This window comes from Apus apus, chromosome 11 (assembly GCF_020740795.1).
Source record: "Apus apus isolate bApuApu2 chromosome 11, bApuApu2.pri.cur, whole genome shotgun sequence".
Lineage (NCBI taxonomy): Eukaryota > Metazoa > Chordata > Aves > Apodiformes > Apodidae > Apus > Apus apus.
Genome location: NC_067292.1, coordinates 19,585,125 through 19,609,703, shown reverse-complemented (window position 1 = coordinate 19,609,703; position 24,579 = coordinate 19,585,125). Strand labels below are relative to the sequence as shown.

At 58.2% G+C, this 24,579-nt stretch overlaps 2 protein-coding genes and 1 long non-coding RNA gene across 8 annotated transcripts in view; 2 read left to right on the top strand and 1 right to left on the bottom strand.

The window, feature by feature from the left end:
* Positions 1-3,169: 3,169 nt before the first annotated feature.
* Positions 3,170-5,789, top strand: TPPP3 (tubulin polymerization promoting protein family member 3). Its single transcript, XM_051629414.1, has 3 exons — positions 3,170-3,623; positions 4,618-4,771; positions 4,947-5,789. The coding sequence occupies exons 1-3, from the start codon at positions 3,436-3,438 to the stop codon at positions 5,133-5,135; spliced, it is 531 nt and encodes a 176-aa protein (XP_051485374.1). The 5' UTR covers positions 3,170-3,435; the 3' UTR covers positions 5,136-5,789.
* A 5,389-nt stretch (positions 5,790-11,178) lies between these two features.
* Positions 11,179-14,858, top strand: LOC127389165 (uncharacterized). The gene is made up of 3 exons (XR_007890565.1): positions 11,179-11,602; positions 11,975-12,100; positions 13,815-14,858. It is a non-coding gene; the product is annotated as an uncharacterized LOC127389165 (long non-coding RNA).
* Positions 14,859-14,902: 44 nt separating this feature from the next.
* PLEKHG4 (pleckstrin homology and RhoGEF domain containing G4) overlaps positions 14,903-24,579 on the bottom strand; it is a 93,746-nt gene continuing 84,069 nt past the window's right edge. For 2 of the 6 annotated variants that reach the window (XM_051629327.1, XM_051629329.1), the window contains 7 exons: positions 23,876-23,965; positions 22,909-23,133; positions 21,811-21,981; positions 20,572-20,785; positions 19,899-20,015; positions 19,531-19,806; positions 14,903-18,816 (listed from right to left, as the gene is read on the bottom strand). In XM_051629327.1, coding sequence (XP_051485287.1) covers positions 18,485-18,816; positions 19,531-19,806; positions 19,899-20,015; positions 20,572-20,785; positions 21,811-21,981; positions 22,909-23,133; positions 23,876-23,965 — 1,425 coding nt within the window. In that variant the 3' untranslated portion in view covers positions 14,903-18,484. The remainder of the gene's footprint in view (positions 18,817-19,530; positions 19,807-19,898; positions 20,016-20,571; positions 20,786-21,810; positions 21,982-22,908; positions 23,134-23,875; positions 23,966-24,579) is intronic. The other 4 variants (XM_051629331.1, XM_051629330.1, XM_051629332.1 and 1 more) reach the window with 4 other exon arrangements.

Genomic DNA, 24,579 nt, shown 5'->3' with positions numbered 1-24,579 from the left:
GCCTCCTCCTTGGCTCCTGCCCGTGCCACGGGCTCTGGACCAAGGCACAGCCTCTTCCCAGGCTTCCTTTTCCGGGCTGCATGAGGAGGAACAGCCGGATCTGGCCGAGGACCACGCTCTGTCCCCGCAGGGCTGTCATGGTGACAACAAACGCACAACAAACCCCGGCCCTTAGGAACCGAAACCTGACCTGCTCAACCCGACCCCTTGGGGCGACCTGCCAGCCCTGGCCTGGTGCCCCCAGGCCTGGCTCTCCCCACGGGCCACCTCTTGGCTCTTCGGGGTCTGCAGCCCCCAGGTCCTTGCTGGTTTAACCTGCCTCTTCACAGCCAGGCACTGTCACCTCTGAGCTTCTGCACTTCAGGACCTGCTGTCGTGTTTTATGAAGGGTGGGAAGGACGTGTGTGCAGGACAGTGTCCTCCTGGTGCCCCCTTCTCCTGGTGCCCCCTTCTCCTGGTGCCCCCTTCTCCGTGTCTGAGTTCTGCCAGGACCAGCTGGACTGAAGAGAAACTCAGCTGGTCCAGCTCTACTAGGTGAGCCCCCACACCTGTCCTGCCCACCTCTGACTGTCCCCTCTGGGATGTCCTGGCCATCAGGCACCTGGTTGCCACGTTGCTTCTGACTGGGCTGTGAAGCAGCAGCTTCTGCTGCTGGAAGGATCACAAGGCTGGCTGGGGGACGTGACAGCATGTGGCCCTTCATCTGGACCACCTGGGGCCACCCAAAGCGACCAGGGTCTGTGACATGCCTGTGTCCTCTGACACCAGCCCTGGCACCCCCCTCCAAAGCGTGGGGCGGTAAAGTTAGTGACCCCAAATCACAGACTGGCAGAGTTGGTCACCTCTGGAAGTCTCCAGGGGCTTGGGATCCAAGCCAGGATCAGTAAGAGCAGGTTGCTCAGGCCTTTGTCCAGTCGAGAGGTGGCAGCAAGGTCCCAGCAGGGACCAGATTGTCACGGGGGCCGTGTCCCCAAAGCTCAGGGTGCAAGAGCAGAGCTGACACCCCCAGGGCAGCTCAGCTGTGGGGGCACCTGTGTCCATCCTTGTCCTTCAGCTTCTCTGCACAGGGACCAGGACAGGCAGGGCCCACAGGGTGCCAGGGGCTGCCTGGGCTGTTGGAGACACTGCCCATCCCCTCAGCTGCTGGAGCAGCCACCCACACGCCGTGTCCCCTCGGTGTCAACAACTCCCCGAGATGCTGTGGCTGGTGGCACCAGGCCAGGGAGTGCCAGGGCTGCTGGGCAAAGAGCTGAGGTGGGGCTGTGAGTAAGTGCTGTGGGTTGTGTCAGGACTCCATGGCAACCACAATATTTGGGTGCTGCTTCAGCCCACAGCACCCGCCAGGAGCCCCATGTGTGGTCAGGCTCCAGGCAAGGGGAAGGCAGCAGCTGTGGTGGGCAATGCTGGCAGGTGGCTTGTGGCCCCCAGGGTTCCTCCAGGAGGGTCCCACCAGGTCCTGTAGAGGGGACAGGTGCTTGCTGGCCTGCCAGGGTGGTTGGCATTTGTCCCCACAGCCTTTGGTTCAGGGTGGCACCCACAAAGAGAGGCCAGCTCCTTTAGGCAGGAGCATGGTGGCCATGGGGTGCAGGGGACAGGGCTGTGGGGCAGAGCACGGGGGGAACTGCTGGGGGGCTGCCTGTGGTGGCAGGGTGGTGGAGGAACCTGGTGGGGTGGTGGTGGGACCTTGATGGGTGGTAGAGGAACCTTGTGGGGTGGTGGTGGGACCTTGATGGGTGGTGGAGGAACCTAGTGGGGTGGTGGTGGGACCTTGATGGGTGGTGGAGGAACCTGGTGGGGTGGTGGTGGGACCTTGATGGGTGGTGGAGGAACCTTGTGGGGTGGTGGTGGGACCTTGATGGGTGGTGGAGGAACCTGGTGGGGGGGTGGTGGGACCTTGATGGGTGGTGGAGGAACCTTGTGGGGTGGTGGTGGGACCTTGATGGGTGGTGGAGGAACCTGGTGGGGTGGTGGTGGGACCTTGATGGGTGGTGGGGGAACCTGGTGAGGTGCTGGTGGGACCTTGTGGGGTGGAAGACAGACTTTGTGGGGTGATGAAGTGGCTTCTTGGGCTGAGGGAGGAGCTTTGTAGGACTTCGTAGGGCCCTTGTGGGGTGCTGGTGGGGCTCGGTGGGCTGGTGCAGCGGGTGTCCCAGCCCGTGCCGGCTGCCCGAGCTCGGTCTCCCCGCCCCGAGTCGCTCCCCGGCCCGGGGGAGGCGGGAAGGGGCGGCCCGGGGCCCCTCCCGTCTCATGGCGGCTCCTTAAACGGGCGGCAGCGACCGCCCCCCGGCTGCGAGCGCGGCACCGGGAGGTGAGTGACCCACCGGGGGGGCGAGCGCGGCCGGGCCAGGACCCCCCGCTCGGGACTGGAGGCAGCGGGACCCCCCGGCTGCTGCCCCTGCCCGGCCCGGGGCTGCCGTGCGGGGGGACACAGGGCGGGACACAGCGAGCAGGGACGGCGGCTGCCCCGGTCCCCCCCCGCCCCCTCCCCCCCCCCCCCAGCCCACCGGAGGGTCCCGGCTCCGCTGTGCGGGGCCCTGGGAGCAGAGGGGGGTGCGGGGGGGGTGCGGGGGTGCCGGGGACAGGCAGGGACCAGCGGCTGCCCCGCCTGCCGCTCCGCCCTAGCGACGGTTGCCAGGCAACCCGCTCCTCCTTAGCGACGGGTTGCCAGGATCCCCATCCACCCTAGCAACGGTCGCCAGGCAGCGCCCGAGCCCGCTGCCTCTCGGGGCTGCGCTCCGGTTGTCGCCGACGCCCCGGGAGGGGGGAGGGGGGACCCCATCCCGGGCCCCTTTCCCCGGGCGGGACGAGCTGCCCCCCCCCCACCCCGGGGGGGCTGGAGCCGTGTCTGGGTCCCGCCATGCGGGGGTCCCATCCTGCTGGGGGGTGGGGGCTGGGGGTGCTGAGCTGGCGGGGCGACGGCGAGCAGGGAGCCGGGATGGGCCGGTGGCCACGGCACTGAGACCCACCCGTGTCACTTGTCACCCCCTCCCCCCCCCCCCCCCCGGTTTGTCGCAGGCCTGGCGAGGAGGGGGTGGTGCTGAGGCGGGGGGCTGCGGGCAGGGGCTGCGGGCGGGGGCTGCGGGCAGGGGCTGCGGGCAGGGGCTGCGGGCGGGGGCTGCGGGCAGGGGCTGCGGGCAGGGCGGGCGGCAGGAAGGCGTGTGCACCGCGTCATTCCCGGAGAGCTCCCGGGGGGAACCGGCGGCTGATGCGCTCACATCCCGAGCAGCTCCCCTGGAGTCGGCAGCTCCGTCGGAGCCTTCATCCCTCAGGACACGTCTGGGCTCTTGGCCTCGGGCTCATCCTCCCCCCGCCCCAGGCTCCTCCGCCCTCACCAGCCCCTTCCTCCTCCTCCTGCTGCTGCTGCTGCCGTCGCGGGGCTGTCGCGGCGCCAGCGGGTGGTGACAGTCCCCTCCGCCCGCCCTGCCCTGCAGCCCCATGGCCGGGAGCGCTGAGATGGCGTCCCTGGAAGAGAGTTTCCGCAAATTCGCCATCTACGGGGACACGAAGGCCACGGGGCAGGAGATGAACGGGAAGAACTGGGCCAAGCTGTGCAAGGACTGCAAAGTCACCGACGGCAAGAGCGTCACCAGCACCGACGTGGACATTGTCTTCTCCAAGGTGAAGTAAGTGATCTCGGCTTATCCGGGGCCTCTTGGAGCAGGGGGATCCCCTCTCGGGGTGCCAGCTTAGGGTGGTGCCCAGGGCAGGGTGGTCCCCCAGCTGCCCACCCAACCCATCGGTGGTGGCTCTGCTGTGGAGCATCAGGTGCTGCCCTGTGTGCTCCCTGCCCTCAGGGAGTTCCTGGGGCTGTTTTTGCAAGACCTGGTCATAAATTAATCCGAATGTGGGAGGTGGGAGGCTCAGGTTTGGGTGCACAGGCTGTGTCCCCCCCTCTCCCGGGTGTCAGGGTGGGCCTGGCTGGTTCTGCCAGGTTCCCATCTAGCAAGAGGGTGCTGCTGGGAGCAGAGGAGGGGGCTCAGGGCTTTCTGGCATGACATGGCATGGTCCATCCCTGGGCCTGGCCAGCCCACACCTGAACCTGGGGAGGACTCTGGTCCTTGGAGGTCACAGGGGCAGCTGAGGAGTTAAAGGGGCTGGGGTCTTTGGGGTCTTCAAAGACACCCAGTGCTCCTCACTAGGGTGTGGGGGCAAGGGTGGGTGGAGAACCTGCTCCCTCTGCAATCCCTTTGTTCACTGGGTGGGGCCAGGAGGGTTTGAGCTGCCTCGGGGCAAGGAAGGGGCACTCAGGGGAGAGATGCCCTGTGCACGTCCTTCCAAATGTCACCAGAGAAGGGCACTGCCTGCCAGGGGACAGGGGGTGCTGGGCATCCCAGGCAGGCCAGAGCAGTGGCAATGGGCACATGTCCCCTCCTACCACCAGCACCCAAGTCCCAGGGCACTTCGGTGCAGGGGTGAAGATTTTTGGCCCCAGGGTGTTTAACAGCCCGTGGCTGAAGAGCTCCTGGAGCTCAGCCAGGATTACCCTGGCTCTGCCCATCTTTCAGAGGGGCCCGAGGCTGGGGGAGGACAAGGCCGGGGTCTCCCAGCTGCAGCTCATCCCCCTGGGAGGCACAAGCTGGGGATGTGCTCCTGGCAGCCTGGGCTTTGTGCTTGCAGGGGGAAGACAGCCCGGGTGATCAACTACGAGGAGTTCAAGAAGGCTCTGGAGGAGCTGGCCCCCAAGAGGTTTAAGGACAAGAGCAAAGAGGAGGCCTACGAGGCCATCTGCCAGCTGGTGGCAGGGAAGGAGCCCATCAACGTGGGCGTCACGGTGGGTGAAGACCCCTCCCCTGGGAGCAGGAGGGATGCTCGGGAGGGGAGGACGTTTCGTGGGGGACCCCGTGGCCCGGGGTCGTGCGGGGCAGGGTCCTCAGCGGGTGCGAGGAGCTTGAGAAGGCACGAAGGGGAGGGGGAACGTCCTTGACCCTGGTCCCACCTCCCTGCAGAAAGCCAAGACGGTGGGGGCGGTGGAGAGGCTGACGGACACCTCCAAGTACACGGGCAGCCACAAGGAGCGTTTCGACGAGAGCGGCAAGGGCAAGGGCAAGAGCGGGCGGGAGAACATCGTGGACACCAGCGGCTACGTCAGTGCCTACAAGAACGCGGGCACCTACGATGCCAAAGTGAAGAAGTAGGGAGGGAGGGGTGCGGGTGGCACCCACCGCCCCGCTCCCTGCGCTCGGCCGCGGGGCCGGCGCTGGTGGCACCTTGGGGAGCTGGGGGGACCTGCCCGCCCCAGGTGGGACCCCTGGGGGGGCTGCGCTGGGACCAGCCCCAGGCGGGCGGGATGTCGGCAGCCCCGCGCTGTACGTGGTTGGGAAAAAGTCGCTCTGTCTGCGTGTGTGTCCCTGTGCCATCACCCCCCAGCCCCCTCCCGTGTCCCCCGCCCACCCACCCACCCACCCCGCTGTCCCCCCCCCGCCTCGCCGCACCCCCCAGCACCGCTCCTCGGGGCTCCCCGCCTCGCTGGCACCCGGAGCTTCCCTACCTCAGCCCTGCCTTTCGGGGCACCCTCCCTGCCACTCGTGTGTGTGTCCCCCCCCCCCACACACACACCTCCCGGGGACCCGCCTCAGCCCCGCACCGCTCCCACCGCAGCCCCGACACCCCCCGCCCCCCCCGGGACCCGCTCCCGGGGCTGCATCCCGGGGGGGGGGGGCGAGGGGGGGGAAGCGGGTGTTGCCCCCCCGGCCCCGCACCCCCCCGCTGCCTTCCCGAAGGCTCCACCAAAGGACCCTGCAGACCCGCGCTGGCCCCCGGCTCTGCAATAAAACCCCCTCGGCACTGACGGTCCCGTCTGGTTGTGTTCCCCGGGGGGGGGGGGGGGGGGATGCTGGGCTGGTCCCACCGGGGGCTCCGGCTCCGGCCACCGGCCCCCCCCCCCCCCCCCCCCCCCCAGCTCCTGGCTGGCCCCGGGTTGCCCGAGCAACCGCAGGGAACACAAACAGCAGCGCTTGGCTCCCGCTCCTGCTCTGTTTGCTTCCAAACACACCAGCTCCTGGTAACCATCCCCGGGAACAGGATGGGCTGCGGGATGGGACGGTGGTGGCCGGGTGGGACCACGGCTCCAGGATGGGGTGGCAGCTCTAGGACTGGGAAAGCAGCGCCGGGAAGGGGTGGCAGCTCCAGGAGGAGGTAGCAGCTCCAGGAGGAGGTGGCAGCTCCAGGATGGGGTGGCAGCTTCAGGAAGGGGTAGCAGCTCCAGGATGAGATGGCTCCTCTGGAATGGGATGTGGTGGTGGCTCCAAGATGGGATGGGAGCTCCAGGATGGGATGGCAGCTCCAGGATGGGGTGGCAGCTCCAGGAAGGGGTAGCAGCTCCAGGATGGGGTGGCAGCTCCAGGATGGGGTGGCAGCTTCAGGAAGGGGTAGCAGCTCCAGGATGAGATGGCTCCTCTGGAATGGGACGTGATGGTGGCTCCAGGATGGGGTGGCAGCTCCAGGATGGGATGGCACCTCTGGAATGGGATGTGGTGGTGGCTCCAGGATGGGATGGCAGCTCCAGGATGGGGTGGCAGCTCCAGGAAGGGGTAGCAGCTCCAGGATGGGGTGGCAGCTCCAGGATGGGGTGGCAGCTTCAGGATGAGGTGGCAGCTCCAGGAAGGGGTAGCAGCTCCAGGATGGGGTGGCAGGTCCAGGATGGGATGGCAGCTCCAGGATGAGGTGGCAGCTCCAGGAAGGGGTAGCAGCTCCAGGATGGGGTGGCAGCTCCAGGATGGGGTGGCAGCTTCAGGAAGGGGTAGCAGCTCCAGGATGAGATGGCTCCTCTGGAATGGGACGTGATGGTGGCTCCAGGATGGGGTGGCAGCTCCAGGATGGGATGGCACCTCTGGAATGGGATGTGGTGGTGGCTCCAGGATGGGATGGCAGCTCCAGGATGGGGTGGCAGCTCCAGGAAGGGGTAGCAGCTCCAGGATGGGGTGGCAGCTCCAGGATGGGGTGGCAGCTTCAGGAAGGGGTAGCAGCTCCAGGATGAGATGGCTCCTCTGGAATGGGACGTGATGGTGGCTCCAGGATGGGGTGGCAGCTCCAGGATGGGATGGCACCTCTGGAATGGGATGTGGTGGTGGCTCCAGGATGGGATGGGAGCTCCAGGATGGGGTGGCAGCTTCAGGAAGGGGTAGCAGCCCCAGGATGAGGTGGCAGCTCTGGAAAGGGCTGTGGTGGTGGGTCCAGGATGGGGTGGCAGCCCCAGGATGAGGTGGCAGCTCTGGAAAGGGCTCTGATGGTGGGTCCAGGATGGGGTGGCAGCTCCAGGATGAGGTGGCAGCTCTGGAAAGGGCTGTGGTGGTGGCTCCAGGATGGGATGGCAGCTCCAGGAAGGGGTAGCAGCTCTAGGATGGGCTGGCAGCCCCAGGATGAGGTGGCACCTCTGGAATGGGATGTGATGGTGGGTCCAGGATGGGATGGCAGCTCCAGGATGGGGTCTCAGCTCCAGGATGAGGTGGCAGCTCCAGGATGAGGTGGCACCTCTGGAAAGGGCTGTGGTGGTGGCTCCAGGATGGGATGGCAGCTCCACGATGAGGTGGCAGCTCCAGGATGGGATGGCAGCTCCAGGATGGGCTGGCAGCTCTAGGATGGGCTGGCAGCCCCAGGATGAGATGGTTCCTCTGGAAAGGGCTGTGGTGGTGGCTTCAGGACGGGATGGCAGCTCCAGGATGGGATGGCAGCTCCAGGATGAGGTGGCAGCCCCAGGATGAGGTGGCAGCTCTGGAAAGGGCTGTGGTGGTGGCTTCAGGATGGGATGGCAGCTCCAGGATGAGGTGGCAGCTCCAGGAAGGGGTGGCAGCTCCAGGAAGGGGCAGCAGCTCTAGGATGGGCTGGCAGCCCCAGGATCAGATGGCACCTCTGGAAAGGGCTGTGGTGGTGGCTCCAGGATGGGATGGCAGCTCCAGGATAGGGTGGCAGCCCCAGGATGGGGCAGCAGCTCTAGGATGGGCTGACAGCCCCAGGATGAGATGGCTCCTCTGGAACGGGATGTGGTTTTGGCTCCAGGATGGGATGGGAGCTCCAGGATGAGATGCTAGCTTCAAGATGGGATGGTGGTTCCAGGATGGGATGGCAGCTTCAGGAAGGAGTAGCAGCTCCACAGTAGGGTGGCAGGGGTGGCAGCTCCAGGATGGGATGGCAGCTCTGGGATGAGGTGGCAACTCTGGGATAGGACAGTGGCTCTGGGATGGGATGGGATGGCAACTCCAGCATGGGATGGCAGCTCCAGGATGGGGTGGCTGCTGCTGCCAGTGCCCAGTGGCAGTGCCAGGCTTCCCAGCTAGGTACCCACCCCTTTGGTCATCCATTCAGAGCCAGACCCCCTCAGTGACCCACAGGGGTCACCTGCAGGTGCCTCAGCCATGGTGCTGGCACTGCCCACACCACGAGGGCTGTGCTGGGGACACACGTGGGGCTCGGGTGGGCTGGCCCTGCCATCACACTGCCCTGCACCTCTGTGTCCCTGCCACCTGCTTTTACAACACTGGAGAAGGAGGGGGTTGTCTTCTGGGCTGGTTTCTGCCTCACCCCCAGTGAGGGTCTCCCAGTGTCTCCCAGTGGCAGGCTGGGGGCTGCTAGGTCTCCTCTGAGCAGGGCAGAGGGAGCTCCTGGCTGGCTGTGCCCTCCAATGCTCCTTACAAGATCCAAAGTTCCTCCTTCGAAAAGCTGTTGCTGCCCTCATGATATGCCCTTCCATAATATTTGTGGCCTCCTCTGGGCTTGCTCCCACAGCTCCATGTCCTTCCTGTGTTGGGGACCCCAGAACTGGTCACAGTGTCCCTCCCACCCCTCCACAGAGTGTGCTGTGCAGATCCAGGGCAGGTCCTTGGTCTCCAGCCAGGCAGAACATCTTCCCCACCGAGCTCCCTCCAGACTTCCCCATTTCCCTCCTAGCCTGATGGAAAACATTTTCCAAAACACACAGATGAGGCTGTGACCCTTGGTCAGACTAGACTCCAGGAGCAGCTCATGTCCTGGTGGGTCAGGCTCTCTCAGAGATTCACATCTCAACCCAGGATGAGCATTTCAGATCCTGGCAGGGAGACGTTGGCTTGGCCACGGTTGCTGCACATGCTGCTGCAGCACCAGGACTCTGCTGGAATATTGATCCAGTGCCATTTTAGAGGGAATTCAATTAGCTAATTGACCATCTTCCCAGCACGGCATGATTTCATCTCTAACCTCATTATTCAGGAGTCAACCCCACTTTTTGTTGATCTAATAACTGCGGCAGAAGGGAAGAGCACAGGGAAGAGAGGAGCAGGGAGATGCAAGGAGAGGAATGAATCAAAAGCAAGGATTAGATTCCCCAGCTTTGAATGCAGCCTGAGATTTGCTACAAGGTAAAACTGAGCACAGTAAAACCCTGTTGGATGCCTGGTTTGTTCCCTGCAGAGAGGCCAGTTGTGTAGCTGTAGAGGCAGGGCAGCCCCAGGCAGAGCTGGGTGCTGGTGGCACCCCTGGGGTTCTCCTTGGTGGGGATGATCCTGGAACATGTCTCAGCAAGAAAAGTGTGTGTTTGCTGCCCCAGATGCCCGATGGCTGAAGCAGGGTGGTTTGTGGGCACTAAAAACCTGGGCAAGGTTGTTGGAGGGAAAAAAAAAAATGTCAATGGTGAGCAGTACCTGAAGCTGCTGGAACACTCATTTCCAAACCAGCCACATGGATGCAACCAACATGCTCATGATGAGGAACAACCAGCTTTCCTCATCCTACCAGGAAATTTTAGACATGAGGAGGAAATTCTTGGCTGTGAAGGTGGTGAGAGCCTGGCCCAGGTTGCCCAGGGAAGCTGTGGCTGCCCCATCCCTGGCAGTGTTGAAGGGCAGGTTGGATGGGGCTTGGAGCAACCTGGGCTGCTGGGAGGTGTCCCTGCCCATGCAGGGGGTTGAGACTGGATGGTCTTTAAGTCCCTTCCAACCCAAACCTGTTTGGGCTTCTGTGATTCTGTTTGTACCCTAAACTTCCCTCCTTACACCACAGCACCTGTAGCCCTTCATTTTTTTTCCCCGTTTTTACTCAGTTCAACCAGCCACACCAATTCTTGCCTCTTTGTGATCACATTTCAGATTTTTACTACAACATTTTTTATGGTTTCAATTGGATTTTCCCACCCTAGTGCCCTGGCAAGAAGCCTATGTCAGAAAATAGGCTAAAATGCTGCTTGGAGAGCTGAAGAGACCAAAGATCTGCTGGTGCCAGGAGGACCTTCCTGCTGAGTGCAGGAATTTAGCAATTTCTACTATTTTCTGCTGGAAGGTTTGGTCGAATGAGAAGAAAACAAACCAGGAACAAAGAACCAACAACAACAACAAAGAGCAGAACAAAAAAAAAAAACCCCACAAAACAAAAAACCAACCAAGAAACCCCAAACCAAAACCCAAACAAGACATAGATGTAGTTTAGTTAATAATTAGCTAATTACTTAGTTAATAATCAGAAATCCTGTCCAGTTATGCCTGTCTTTTACTGGTCAATACACCAGGCACTGGCCCCGCAGGGTGGATCACACCTGGAGCAAACAGGAGGGTGTTTCTGGATGAGATGATACCTTCTCTCCTCGGGTGCCTGGCTTCTTGTCCGGCAGGGCCGGCAAAGCTTGGCTGGTCCAGCTGAAAAATATTCCACCTGCCCCCTCTGCTGGTGCCTCTGCTCTAGTGCTGGGAAATGTGGCCTCTGACAGTGCAGGAATGAGGGAGCCCCAGGGGAGAGGGAGATCTCATTCCCTACCTGTATGGAATGATGGAATTCCAGACTGGTTTGGGTTGGAAGGGACCTTAAACATCATCCAGTCCCACCCCCCTGCACGGGCAGGGACACCTCCCACCAGCCCAGGCTGCTCCAAGCCCCATCCAACCTGCCCTTCAACACTGCCAGGGATGGGGCAGCCACAGCTTCCCTGGGCAACCTGGGCCAGGCTCTCACCACCCTCACAACAAAGAATTTCCTCCTCATCTCCAACCTCAATCTCCCTCTTCCAGTTTCAATCCCTTCCCCCTTGTCCTCTCCCTCCCTGCCCTTGTCCCAAGTCCCTCCCCAGCTTTTCTGGAGCCCCTTCAGGCACTGGAAGGTGCTCTAAGGTCTCCCTGGAGCCTTCTCTTCTCCAGGCTGAACACCCCAACTCTCCCAGCCTGGCTCCAGAGCAGAGCTGCTCCAGCCCTTGGATCATCTCTCTGGCCTCCTCTGGACTCTCTCCAACAGCTCCATGTCCTTCCTGTGTTGGGAACTCCAGAACTGGGCCCAGTCTCCACGCAGGGTGTCACAAGAGCAGAGTATCTATTAGCTCTCTAAATGTTACCAGTCATTGGGAGCTGAGATGGTTCAACACACCAGTCTCCTCAGGATGGTCCTTCAAGGTGGCTCACCAGCCCCACAGGCTGCTCAGGACTGACCTGCTGGTCCTCCAGCTCCCTGTAGCTCCTGCCACCACCACGTGTCCCAGTGTCTTGCACTCAGCAGGAGGATCCTCCTGGCACCAGCAGATCTTTGATCTCTCCAGCTCTCCAAGCCTTTGGGGTCATATCCACTGCAGGTCACCAGCTGATGGGCTCACTGAGCTGTTTCCAAGAGGACCACGACTCTTCTTTGCCCCAAAGTCCATACCTGCACACAGGTAGATAAAAATTCTCCTTTTTCTTGTTCTTTTCTGCCATACCATGTCCTTTCATCTTAGCAAATCTCTGTCTACAGGAGGCAACCATCTCAGCTGTGATGGGGATGCTGAGGTGCTGCTTCTGGGCCTTGGCCACTCCAGCTTCTGTCCCCGGGGTCAGCAAAAGGCAGAGAGAGGGAGGGAGGGGACTCAGGGCTGGGGGCAGAGCCTTGAGGAGCTGTGTCTCCCAGGAAAGGGAGGGTGCCTTTTCCAGGGCTAAGAACTCGATCCTTAAATGCTTGTGTTACAATAAGTAAAACCCAACAATTATCAGGAGAGGCAAAGCTGACACTTCCACATCAATTTAAAAAATCCCATTTCACTGTATTTCAGGGGTGCTCATGGGCAGAGGTGGATTCCAGCTGGTCTTCTGTGATTACCTGGAGGAAGAGAAAAGCTCTGAAGGGAAAGGAAGAGACCAGTGGGGAGAAGGCAAAGAATTCTGGAATGATTGTCCAGGTGAGAGGGACAAAGAGGAGGATACACTGGAGGAACACAGCATGTCCTGACAACATCCAGCTGCTCCAAACACCTGCTCAGCCCTCTCAGGAGGAGAGGGGGGAGAAGCAGTTGGCCAAAGAATGTGGGAAGTCACAACCAGGAATTCATCTCCTTGGTAAATGAATGGTTCCTCATAGAACCCTCATAAAAAACCTGGCTGCTGATGGCCTGGATGAGCAGATGATCTGTTGGACCAAGCACTGGCTGGATAGTCAGGCCAAAGAGTGGTGGTCAATGGAGTCCAGTCCAGCTGGGGCTGGTCACAGGTGGTTGTTCCTCAGGGCTCAGTGCTGGGACTGTTTCTGTTCAACATCTTTATGGATGACCTTGAGAAGGACACAGAGTGTACCAGTGAGTTTGCAGATGGCACCAAGCTGGGCGGGAGTGCTGATCTGCATGAGGACAGGGAGGCTCTACAGAGAGACTTGGATAGATTGGATCCTTGGGCTGATGTCAATGGTCTGGGCTTCAACAAGGCCAAGTGCCTGGTCCTGCACGTGGGCCACAACAACCCCAGGCAACGCTCCAGGCTTGGGGAAGTGTGGCTGGAAAGTGTCTGGCAGGAAAGGCCCTGGGGGTTCTTAATGACAAGTGGCTGAACAGGAGCCAGTGTGTGCCCAGGTGGCCAAGAAAGCCAGTGGCATCCTGGTTTGTCTTAGAAATGGTGTGACCAGCAGCAGCAGAGAGGTGATTGTCCCCCTGTGCTCAGCACTGGTGAGGCCACACCTGGAGTGCTGTGTCCAGTTTGGGGCACCTCAATTCCAGAGAGATCTTGAGGTGCTGGAGCAAGGACAGAGCAGGGCAAGGAAGCTGGTGAAGGGCCTGGAGAATCAATCTGATGAAGAAGGCTTGAAGGAGCTGGGAATGTTTAGTTTGAGGAAGAGGAGGCTGAGAGGAGACCTCATTTGTCTCTACAACTACCTGAAAGGACATTGTAGAGAGGCTGGTGCTGGTCTCTTCTCACAGGTGATTAGTGACAGAACAAGAGGGAAGGGCTTCAAGCTGCACCAGGGCAGGTTCAGACTGGACATTAGGAACAATTTTTTCACAGCCAGAGTGGTCAGAGACTGGAACAGGCTGCCCAGGGAGGTCGTGGAGTCACCACCCCCGGGTGTGTTGAAGGGTGGTTTGGATGTGGTGTTGGTGGAGATGGGTTAGGGGAGAACTTTGTAGAGTAGGGCTGATGTTTGGACTCGGTGATCCAAAGGGGCTTGTCCAACCTGAATGGTTCTATGATTCTATGATTCTATGACTGGGAAGTGAGCTCCAAGAGAAGGTCTGATGGTTGGCAACATGGAGAGTGCAGCTCAGTACGATGCTCCTGGAAAGGACGGGGGTGGCAAAGCTCCTCCTGCCTCTTCTCCTGGGAAACCAGCTTTCCAGCTCTGGGGAACAATCCTGCTACCCAGTATGAAGTCAGGGCTGGAGATGGAGCAGTGTGTGTTCACACAGAGCTTGCTGGTTACCCCAGCTGCTGGGAGGTACCCATTCAGCAGCATCAAAACTGCTCCTACAGCAGGAAACTACGCAGAGAATATTCCCAGGGAGCAGCCAGAAGGTGAACGGGTGTTTTGTGATTGATTTCAAAAGTCATTAACTGAATGACTTGTAGAAGTAAGAGCCTTTGATGAATTCCAGTGGCAGCCTCAACCTTCTCTTGTTCTGCTCACAGAAAGTGTTTCCAGGGAAGAGCCAGGACCTTGGAAATGAACCTCATCCCCCTCCAACACGGTGAGTTGATCACCAGCTGCTGAGCCAGGGCTGGATGTGGCTCCTTGGCTGAGCAGAGTTGAAGACTCAAAAGTGTGGAGCATATTTTAGATCCACCAGCACTAATTAATTGCCCTTTAATTGGCTCCTTGTCCCTTCAGAGCTGTGCAAGGAACAGAAAAGCCACTTCTGTGGCTGGCAGGGAGGAGCATTTGCCAGCAGGTGCTGCTGGGTGGCTCCTCCCAAGCCCTCCTGGCTTCTTTCCCAACCAGTTCACTGCTCCCAGTCCTGTTTGCAGGTGGGGTGGGGCATTTGACAAGAAAAGTTGATTAATGTCATGTAGTGTCTGAAGATGAGTTTAAACATGTGCTGCTACTTTGGAGGATTGCCCACAGAAAGAGGGGCAGCAGAATTCCAGGCTTGGGAAGATGTGGCAGGAGGGGGTGATGCTGCTGTTGGGGGGTGATTCAACCAGCCTCAGTGTTGGGCTATTTCAGTTTACTTGCCTCAGCTTTCTGACCCAGAGAGGGATCTCATTCCTTGCCTTGGAACTGTTCAATCCACAGAATATTAATACAAATTTCACCCAGATATGTTTCTGAAATGTTCTTGTGGCAGGTGAGGAAGGTCCAGGGGGTACAAACCTCACCTGCACCTCAGCAAGAAACAGCCTTCTTGGAACTTTATCCAGAATGAACAAAAGAATCCCCTTCCTTCTGCCCACGTATCTGGCAGTTATTATTTGCCCAATAAAATTAGACTCATCAGGGGTTTGCAGCAGTTACCTCATGTTCTATTTTAAGCACTTGGCTGCTCCTGTTTTAAAACCTCAGCAGCTCTGGGGAGGAGACTTGACACTTGTCAGCGTGTGAACTCAAGTGAGGCACCATCAGCTTCACCCTGTCTAACAACCTGAGTAGAAAAAACATCATTTCCATCTCCCACCCCTATCCTGAGAGGCAATTTCCATGCCCCAGGGGGCTCTTCTCCCCTTTTCCTCTCCTGCAGCTCAGGTTCCCACCCTGAAATCAAGACACAACACAAATCAGATTCATATAAAGAAAATAACCTTTAATAGACAAATCAATCCAACCCTGAAAAAACAAGTGTCAGGTAAACATCACTAAAGGTTTTTCCAGCAATGCAGAAACCTTTGAAACTGAGAAAGTCAGGAAGTTTCATGTTCCTTTTATTGCATTAATAACTTCTCTCCCTCATCACATGAGCTACTGCTGTCAGGACAGCTCCAAAAATCTTGCCATTCTTTGAAAACAGTAACTTCTAAAGATCTTCCCTGTGCAACTGGTTCCCACAGCATGTTGTAAAAAAGGTGTCAAACTGTGTTCTCTTTGCTGTCTAAAATAAAAAAACCCCAAACCAGAGCAAGGTTTAAAAAAAACCCATCCAGCTTCTCAAAAGCAAACACGTGTTTTATGTACAGTACAGGAACTCCCAACCTGAAGGAGAAGTTCTGGACATGGAGGGTAACTTGGAGGTTTGACATCCGAGAGCACTGCAGGGGGTGGGCAGCTCCCCCAGCCCCAAACTGCAGGTGGAAGACATGACTGCAGCTTCTTCTGGCTGGATGTGACATCCCTGCTGTCCCACTCGGTGAGCCTGATGCCCAGCACTCCAGAAACCAGGAGTAAACAGGAGCTTGGCAGCAAGGAACTATGGTTTCCAAAAATGCTGCTTTAATTTGCTCCAGGAAGAGAGGGAAGGTGTCACAGCCAGGCAGGGAGCTTTGGTGTCACTCATAAACAGGGCTCCTTGGAACACAGGCCAGGTCTGTCCTCCAGGGGGGCTGTGCTACTTCCAACAACCTGCATTTAAGGTTCAGCACGATAACCAACACGATAACCAACCCATTATGCTCAAAACCTGCTGGTCTCGGATGCCACCACCATGCAAAGCTTCTCCAAGGTGGGACTGGAGTACCTGGGGAGGGGCTGAGTCAGAGGTGAGGGCAAGCAGCCAGGCCCTGTCACCCCCAAACCCAGGGCACAGCCAGGACAAGCACCCTGGAGTTTGCCACTGGCACCCTAGAACCTGACCCAGCAGTGAGAGAAGACTTGGCCAGCAGCTACACAGGGTCAGGGGCTGAAATTAGAGCCTGGAAACGAGGTGGCTTGTGTCCCCTGCCCTCCACCAGCCTCGTGACATCCCTGCTGGCTGCTCTGAGCTCCCTGCTCTGCCTTGGCCTTCCCACCAGCACCAGGGGAAGCTCCACACGCTGCCACTCAGGATTTCCACCCCTCTCCTGGGCGTGTGACAGGGTTCAGCAGTGGGTTATTGCGGGGATTGCACAGGGAGGAGCTGACAGATGGTTAGGACAGAGACAAGCTCAGCACTGAGGCACTGGGAAGAATCATCTGAAGAACCAATTCACTGTAACAATGAAACTGCTTTTATTAAAACAGAAGTGTTAAGCCAAGAAAATAAATTATTGCTATGATAGACACATTTAGAACATAAGGAAGGACGTTAAATCTGGAGCTCCAGGTCAATATATAACCCTGAAACAGAAAGTTAACACTACTTTCCTTAAATACCTCAGTTTCTCTTCATGCCCTTCCCAAAACTTTATAAAATGTGCAGCTTACAAGAACAAATAGTAACAGAGTCACTCGTAACAAAAATCTGTACAGCTCATAGCTTTAAAAATAATACTTTTTGTTTTTTTGTGTTTGTTTTTCCCTGTCCAAACTGCTGTGGGACTTATAAATACAGGGCCAGGTTTGGAATGCCAAGGTCCCATCCAACATCAAAGCTACAATGTGGAGTTGACAGGAACCTTCTTGGGAGGTTCCCCCAGGCAGAGGTCAGGTTTGGGGCTGTTTGAAAGAGCCTGATTATGTGTAAAAAAATCAATATATCTTCATGGGTGAAGACTGTCTCCTCCTGCTGGTCAGAGGCCTGGGGTCTTCAGTGAGTTTGAAATGGCAATCAAACCTGGAACACAGCAGCAGGCAATGGTTAGAGCAGCTGCACCCCCTGATGGGCAGGATCCCACAGGTCCCTCTGGCCTGAAGTGGTTTTGGCAAATGCTTGAAAAACCACCTGTTTGTCAGAGCTGCTTTTGGGTGGGGAGTGAACATTGTGGTGGAAGGGCCTGGCAGGAGAAGGGTGGCTCTTCCCTCACACAAGAGGGCACCTTGGCTTTGTGCTGCTGTCCCTGCAACAGTGGGACAGCAAACCCTGCTGCTTCTGGGGATGCTTTAAAGGTCCTGTCTGTGACCCACCCTCCAAAAAAAAAAAAGGGGGGGGGGGGCTCTGGATCTGAAATTGTAGCCTTTTTAGCTGGTTCTGGACTGCTGTCCCTGCAGATCACAAGCCATGGGCCTGTGTGCTTCTAACACTGCTACAGTGTCACATCTATGAGCCATCTGCCACCCTGTGCTTTGACCTTCCAAGCCCTAATCCCACCTATCCCTGCCCCTCTGTTCTCAGTGGAAAGGGAGGTTGAGAGAGGAAAAAGCTGAGCCAGAAGGAGGAGAGTGAGCCCTGACATGACTTTCCAAGGGCTGCCACCCCCAGACAGGAAGCCCAGTGTGGCTGCATGTCTTGTCAGGGCTCCCCCCTCCTCAAATCAACAGCAATTTCCTTACATCCTCCAGAAACCAGTACACACAGGAACTACACCTGGCAGCTCCCTCAGGACATGCTGAGCAGAACCTAGCAGGTTCCTCTGCCTGCTGATGTGCAGTTGGGAGGTTCAAAGGAAACTGTGGGATAAATCCAGCCTGGGGAGAATACTGTGGATTCTCCAAGGCAGTTCAGAGGGGACTAAGGAAGAGCAGGATTTCACCAAGCAGCCACAAGAAACAGATTAGTGGTTAGACAGCTGGGCAGAAGCTCATCTGAACACTGATACTAGGTGGTGCTCAAGCCTCTGCTACCCAAAAAGTGATTTTGCTTCTGCTCCTTCAGACCCAGGAGGCATCAGACCAGCTGTTGAAGGTGATGGCTCTATGGGAGCTGGTCTTCCCTGAGCAGCTGAATCAGAGACTGCTCCGGAATGTACGTGGAGAACTTCTCATGGAGAAGCAGAGGGTGAGGTTCTCCTGACTCAGGGCTACTGACAAACCTGACCAGCACTCAGAGCTGCTGGAAAATCCCCTTCAGGGGCTACTTACAACAACTCTGCTTCCTTTAGGCAGTATAGATGTGCCGAGGGGCTCACACTATTGTCGAGGGACTTATGGTGACCTGGCCTGCTTTCTGCAGAGGAGAGAAGCCAGCATTAGTAGGGGGTTAGAGGACAACAGCATCAGGACACGATCTAGCAGGAAGGGAAGCAGCTGAGAACTCTCAGGAACATGAGACACTCAAGAGTGACAGGCTCCTGCTCCTCCATCCCATTGCTCCCCAAGAAAGGCCCAAACCTCCCAGGAAAGGAGCTCAGCAGCATCTGCAGCAGAGCTCCATCCACCCCAGGAGGTTGTTGTGCAACCCCAGCCCGTGACAGCATCAAAGCTCCTGCGTGCAGCATCCCCTCCCAGTGTAGCTTCCAGCACTGCAGATACTTCCCAGAGCATCTCCTCAGGGATCCTGGCCACTGGAGGGGAAGATCTCATGACATAGGGGTTTCTGCCTGCCCCAGAGGAGGAGAGTCACAGCAAAGAGGAGAGGTCACTTCCCCACAGAGACTCCTAGCCCAAAAGCAGCATCTTCAGCCCCCCGACAAGAGGCCACAGTGGCTGGAACCGGGGAGGCAGTTGCAGGACCAGGTAAAGTGAAGAGAGTATTTTGGCTGCTTGCACTTACTGCAGAAATGTACTGGCTGTTTGTGAACCTGGGCTTCTCCTCCATGGCAGAGCTGTGCTGGGAGCCCAAGGGCACGTAGGGGGGTGAGCCCATGTCTTCACAGAAGCTTTCTTGGGGGATGCTGGAGACGCAGCCGCTGTCGGAGCCGCTGGAGCCGCTGCCTGACATGCAGTGGGATGACTCTGAGCTCTCTGTTGCTGGGGGAGGAGAGGAAGGTCACTTTGATGACCACAGGCTTGGCCTGCATGACCTGTGCCACAGACATTTGATGATGTGCCTGTTTGCAGAGGCACTGGCCACACAAGCCCACAGAGAAGCCACATTCCTGTCCGGAGCACTTCTAAGCCATAAGCAACAAAATAACCCAAGGAAGTGCAGCAAACAGTGCTGGAGATGGGTAGGGACTGGCTAGGGAAGTTCACCCAGGCAAGCCAAGGGGTCACTGAACAGGGAAGGTCACCCAGGGAAGCCAAGGGGTCACCGGACCAGGGACCTTCTCCCAGGGAAGCCAAAGGGTCACTGGACCAGGGAAGTTCACCCTGGGAAGCCAAAGGGTCACTGGACCAGGGAAGTTCACCCTGGGAAGCCAAGGGGTCACTGGACCAGGGAAGGGATGGAGTGCCTCATACCAGAGGGGCAGGCAGAGACCAGCACTGGTCTCCAAGGCAGCACCAGTGTGCAGCACCAGCATGCAGCACCAAGCCTGCCAGAGGGATGGCTGCACATCCACAGGCACTCCACTTCACTAATCCCCCCCCATGAAAGCCGAGACAGAGCTAGGGTGGGAGGGCAGAACCTTCCATGTCTCCATCTGGCTATGGGGCTGGGACTGCTGGGAGCCCAGAGTGACCCCAGAGTGGGGAACAAGGCGTGGGGACCAGCTGGGACCCCCGGGCACCCTGGGTACATACTCAGTGAGGGCTGGCTGCTGGTCTCGTGCTCCAGCTCATCTTCCTCGATGCAGGTGCCGATGTCAAAGGGGCGGCTGGGGGCCAGGACACCTGGCAGCAGAGCCTGGTCCAGGTACATGTGGAGGTTGAGGGGTCCCAGCAGGGAGGAGGAGGAGGAGGAAGAGGAAGGGCAGTATGCAGCTGGGGTGCTGCCAGCAGAGAGCTGTGCCTGTGTCCTCTTGTAGGGGTTGGAATGGTCAAACAGAGACACGGCGATTGACGCTCTGGTCCTGGCACCTGCCAAAAAACATCCCCAAAATGCCCTGAGCACCAGCCCTGCCCAGTTCCCAGGGCCCAGGGCCCAGGGCACAGGCTGGGCTGGTGCTCACCTCTGCCCTTCATGATGTAGTCGATGGCACGGTCATTGATAGCTGCCTCACTGGGTTTGATATCCAGGAATGGCTTGTTGCCCACACCCATGGAGACCATCTCCTGCATGCGGATTTCTGGAGGGAAAGAGACCCAACAGCCACCTCGTGACCTTGCTCCAACCTGCCCCACGGGCACTGTGCAGCCCCCCAGGCCAGGCTGCTGCTCAACAACTGAGATTAGGTCTCTTCTCCCCTTGCTCCCCAGTCCTGGGGAGGCTCCACAGACAAGCCATCATGCCCTGCTCTGGCCAAGCAGCTCAGTGCCATGCCACCTACAAGGGTCTTGCCAAGCAGGAAGCTTGGGGTGGAGAGGAGGGACTCAGCTGTACAGCTGCCACTCCATGAGTGGCCTAGACCCTGGAGAGTGGCCTAGACCCTGGGGAGAGCAGACCCCCCAGGAGCACAGCCCGTGCTCACAGTGCAGGGAGCCCCGCACTAGCATCTCCCGTGGAATCCAGTTGGGTGTCTACAAAGCTTGGAGTGGTCAGGTTCCCTGGGGATGAGGGGCAGGGAAGGGACATGCCCAGCCAAGCCCAGCACATGCTCCTGAGGCTGCATGCTGGCACACAGCTGCCCGGCAACAGGCTCCAAACCTACTCAGGACAGCACGAGCTGAACAGGCCTCCCGCACCTTTGGTGGCACAGCCGCCCCGGGAAGGAATCACACCTTTATTGCGGGCTGCCTGTTGCCACAGGATCTTGGCAATGTCACTGGTCCAGGCCTGCTTGGTCTCAGCTGAGCTGGCCTGGAGGATGTAGGTGTCACTGGACTTTCTCCTTCGGAACCAGATCTCGAAGCGCAGGCCGCTGTCCCCGGAGTTCTCGGTCAGACCGATGTCTGCAGTCTGCCAGGAACAGGGGGAGCAAAGCATCACCTGGGGCTGCACCAGGGAACCCCCCCTGCCCCCCTGGCACCCCCAGCTCAGCACACCCAGGGGAAGGAGCCTGAGGGACAGCTCTTTTTCCAGGTAACTAGCAACAGGACAAACGGGCCTGGCCTGGAGCTGCTCCAGGGGAGGTTCAGGTTGGATATTAGGAAGCACTTCCTCATGGAGAGAGTGATCAGACATTGGGATGGGCTGCCCCGGGGAAGTGGTGGAGGCACCATCCCTGGAGGTGTCCAAGGAAAGGCTGGATGTGGCACTTAGTGCCATGGTCTGGAGATGTGGTGGTGTCAGGTCACAGGCTGGACTTGATGATTTTAATGGCCCTTCCCAGCCTTGCTGAGTCTGTGATTCTGGGTCCAGACAGGAGCAGGAATGGTCTGGACACAGCTGAACAGAGGCAGCCCAGGCAATTCCCAGGGCTTCATCCAGAGGCAGCACCACCTCCCTGCCACACTCCCACTGCCTGCCCCTCATGCCCCACATCCCTCAGCCCCACATCCCACAGGTCAAAGTGGGCCCAGGCATTAACATGTGAAGTATAAAAAGACTTTGGACAAGGGCTTGTACTTAGAGGACAAGGGGGAAGGGATTAAAAAACTGGAAGAGGGAGATTTAGGTGAGACATGAGGAGGAAATTCTTGAGTGTGAGGGTGGTGAGACCCTGGCCCAGGTTGCCCAGGGAAGCTGTGGCTGCCCCATCCCTGCAAGTGCTGAAGGGCAGGTTGGATGGGGCTTGGAGCAACCTGGGCTGGTGGGAGGTGTCCCTGCCCATGCAGGGGGTGGGATCTAGATGATCTTTAAAGTCCCTTCCAACCCAAACCACTCCATGATTTCCTTCTGGCATGGCTGGAAGGCCAAGCAGTGGTGAGAGCAGCTCTTCTCTGCTGAAGCTGCTCCTGCCCCCCATTCCAGAGCCATGGGTCCATGTGGAAACCAGCCATGGATACCTCCTGCACCAGAGGGAGCTGCAGGGCTGCCCTTACCTTGAAGGAACGCTTGTAGATGTACACATCAAAGCCACCCTCAATCCTCTTGGGCTTGCTGAACAGAATCAGGTCCTCAAAGAGGAAGACGTGTCTCTGGCACTTCCTGCGGCCCAGCCAGATGGTGAACTCATCCTGCCTCACCAGCTGCCCTTGCTCCTTCAGGTTAACCTGGACACAGGGAACATCCTGGTCAGATCCCAGCAGGATCAGGTCTGGGCAGCACCAAAACTGGACTTGGAGAGCAGGGTCCCATGTGGCTGTGGCCCAGGTGGTGAAGAACTGGCAGCTACCTGTCACCTGAGGAGGACTTTTCAAGAGTGGCTTTGCTAGAGGCCACACCAGGCTGAGTCAGCTGGCTCAGAGCTGAGGGGACAGCTGCACCCTTCCCCCAGGCATAACCCACAGATGGGGTCATCTGCTGTCACCCTCTGCACACCTGTGACAAAGCTCTGGGGTGGCATCTGGAGGCAGCAGCCAAAGCATTATCTTAGGAGGAAGACGAGAGCTGAAGAGGAAAGGAGTCCCACCAAACTGCCAGGAGCACATCTGGATCAGAAGGCAAGTCCCTCAGTTCTTCCAGCCCCAAATGCATCTTCCCCCACCTGTGATTTCTCCTCCTCCAGTGCTTGGCACACCTCTCCTTCATGTCCCACCTAGCTGATTTTGGCCTACCCCTGGCATCAGCATCAGCTTGAATTCCTTCCTGCAAACTGCCAGACCTTCTTATCACCAGCTCAAAAGAGAGGTAAGGGCCCAAGGCAGCAAGAAGGGCCCTTCCATCTCTTTTGAGCTGGTGATAAGAAGCCAGGACACCTTCTACAAGAGCTGCCAGGCTGTCTCATGTCACCAATAACCATCTGGGAACAAGCTCATGACAAGAAGCTCACCCAGCTCAAGTAACAGCATCTAGGTTGTCTGTCCTAGGAGATCAAAGAGACTTCCAAGCCCTGCTGTTCTCCTGCCCTACACCTCAGCAGTCCTGCTAAGCTGTCCTGGCAGGGGATGCTCACCATACAATCCAAAGACCCCAAGACCAGAGAAGGGGAAGAAGGGTGGCTCTGTCCCCCCCAGGCAGGGAAGGACACTGGAACATACATCACAGTCACGGATGGCATCCATGGCCAGCAGGTCATTTCCATGTCGGAGCTGGAACTTCACCATCTCCTCAGCTGCACGGAGGTAGCCCAGCTCCTGCTCCTGTGCCTCACTGCACTCCTTGATCAGGTCCTTCAGGAGCAGGGCGTACTTGCTCATCCTCTGGATGGGTTTCAGCAGGTAGGAGGCCAGGTCCATCTTATCCCCAAGCTGCACCTGCTTGAACTGAGAAACGCAGCAGAGTGAAGGCAGCAGCTTCCCAAGGAGAGCCCTGTGTCCCCAGACAGGCTCTGGCAACCCCAGACTCTCTCAGCACCTCTCCTGTGAAGACAGGCTGGGAGAGTTGGGTTGTTCAGCCTGGAGAAGAGAAGGCTCTGGGGAGACCTCAGAGCACCTTCCAGTGCCTGAGGGGCTCCAGGAAAGCTGGGGAGGGGCTTGGGACAAGGGCAGGGAGGGAGAGGACAAGGGGGAAGGGATTAAAACTGGAAGAGGGAGATTGAGGTTGGACATGAGGAGGAAATTCTGGAGTGTGAGGGTGGTGAGAGCCTGGCCCAGGTTGCCCAGGGAAGCTGTGGCTGCCCCATCCCTGGCAGTGTTGAAGGGCAGGTTGGATGGGGCTTGGAGCAACCTGGGCTGGTGGGAGGTGTCCCTGCCCATGCAGGGGTTGGATCTAGATGATCTTTAAGGTCCCTTCCAACCCAGACCATTCCATGACTGTAGGATTTCCTGACTGGGGTAACTGCTCTGCAGGGAAGGCAGGGCTGGAGGATCAATGCTGCTGCGTGCTGGGCTCGTCCCAAAGCACCCACTGCCTCTCTGCCCTGTCCCCCCACACACACTTGAGCAGAGCTATGCCAGGGAAGCACAGACAGTGCTGAACATGCCCCAGGCAGGGAAGCTGGGCTTGTTTTGACACATCAGTGACCCAAACCCCAGGAGCAATGGTGATGCAGGCACTGGAACTTACCTTGAAGAAGGTGTTCCCATGGCTGGCCAGCAGCGAGTCCGACTTTGGCTTGTTCTTGCTGTACAAGGCATACATCCCAAACTGGTCCTTCTGCAAATGAGACCCCTGTGAGACCAGCTCACAGCCAGGACAGTGACAGCCATGCCCTGGCTTGGTTACCCTCCTACTTCTGCCTTTCCCAGGCTGGACCAAAGCCTCCTATGGCATTGGGAATGACTTTGCTTCAAGTTCATTAAAAAACAAGGAATGTTCTTATCTTCCTAGTCCTACAGTAGCTGAGATTTTAAATCCATTGTCCTGTCACCCCTTGCCCCAAGCATACCCCAACAAATGCCATTCACCTGGGAGCAGCAAACAAGTAGGGCAGCTGAGCTTAAGACCAGTGCCCCATGCTACTCCCCAGCAGCCCTTTTCAACAAGAGCAGCAGGTCTGTACCCCCTGCTCACTCAAGTCCTCCCGCACCAACACCACAGACAGGGTGAGAGAAGCCCCTCCAAAAGCAGGTGGGCTTTAAGGAGCAGACATTTTGCTTCCCAAGTAGTATCTCTTGGTGGCAAAGAACAACAGGAAACCAAAGAGCACGTGCTGCTGCCTGGGCTCAGCTTCACAGAGCCATCCCAGTCCAACCCAGCAGTTGAGCAGGCAGGGGACAAACCAACCCAGCACAGGGTAGTCCTCCTGCTCCCCAGGAGCTACACACAGG

Coding starts and splice junctions, on each gene's coding strand:
- TPPP3 (XM_051629414.1), top strand. CDS start 3,436: ATGGCCGGGAGCGCTGAGATGGCGTCCCTGGAAGAGAGTTTCCGCAAA. Junction 3,624..4,617: donor ATTGTCTTCTCCAAGGTGAA/GTAAGTGATCTC, acceptor TTGTGCTTGCAG/GGGGAAGACAGCCCGGGTGA. Junction 4,772..4,946: donor CCATCAACGTGGGCGTCACG/GTGGGTGAAGAC, acceptor ACCTCCCTGCAG/AAAGCCAAGACGGTGGGGGC.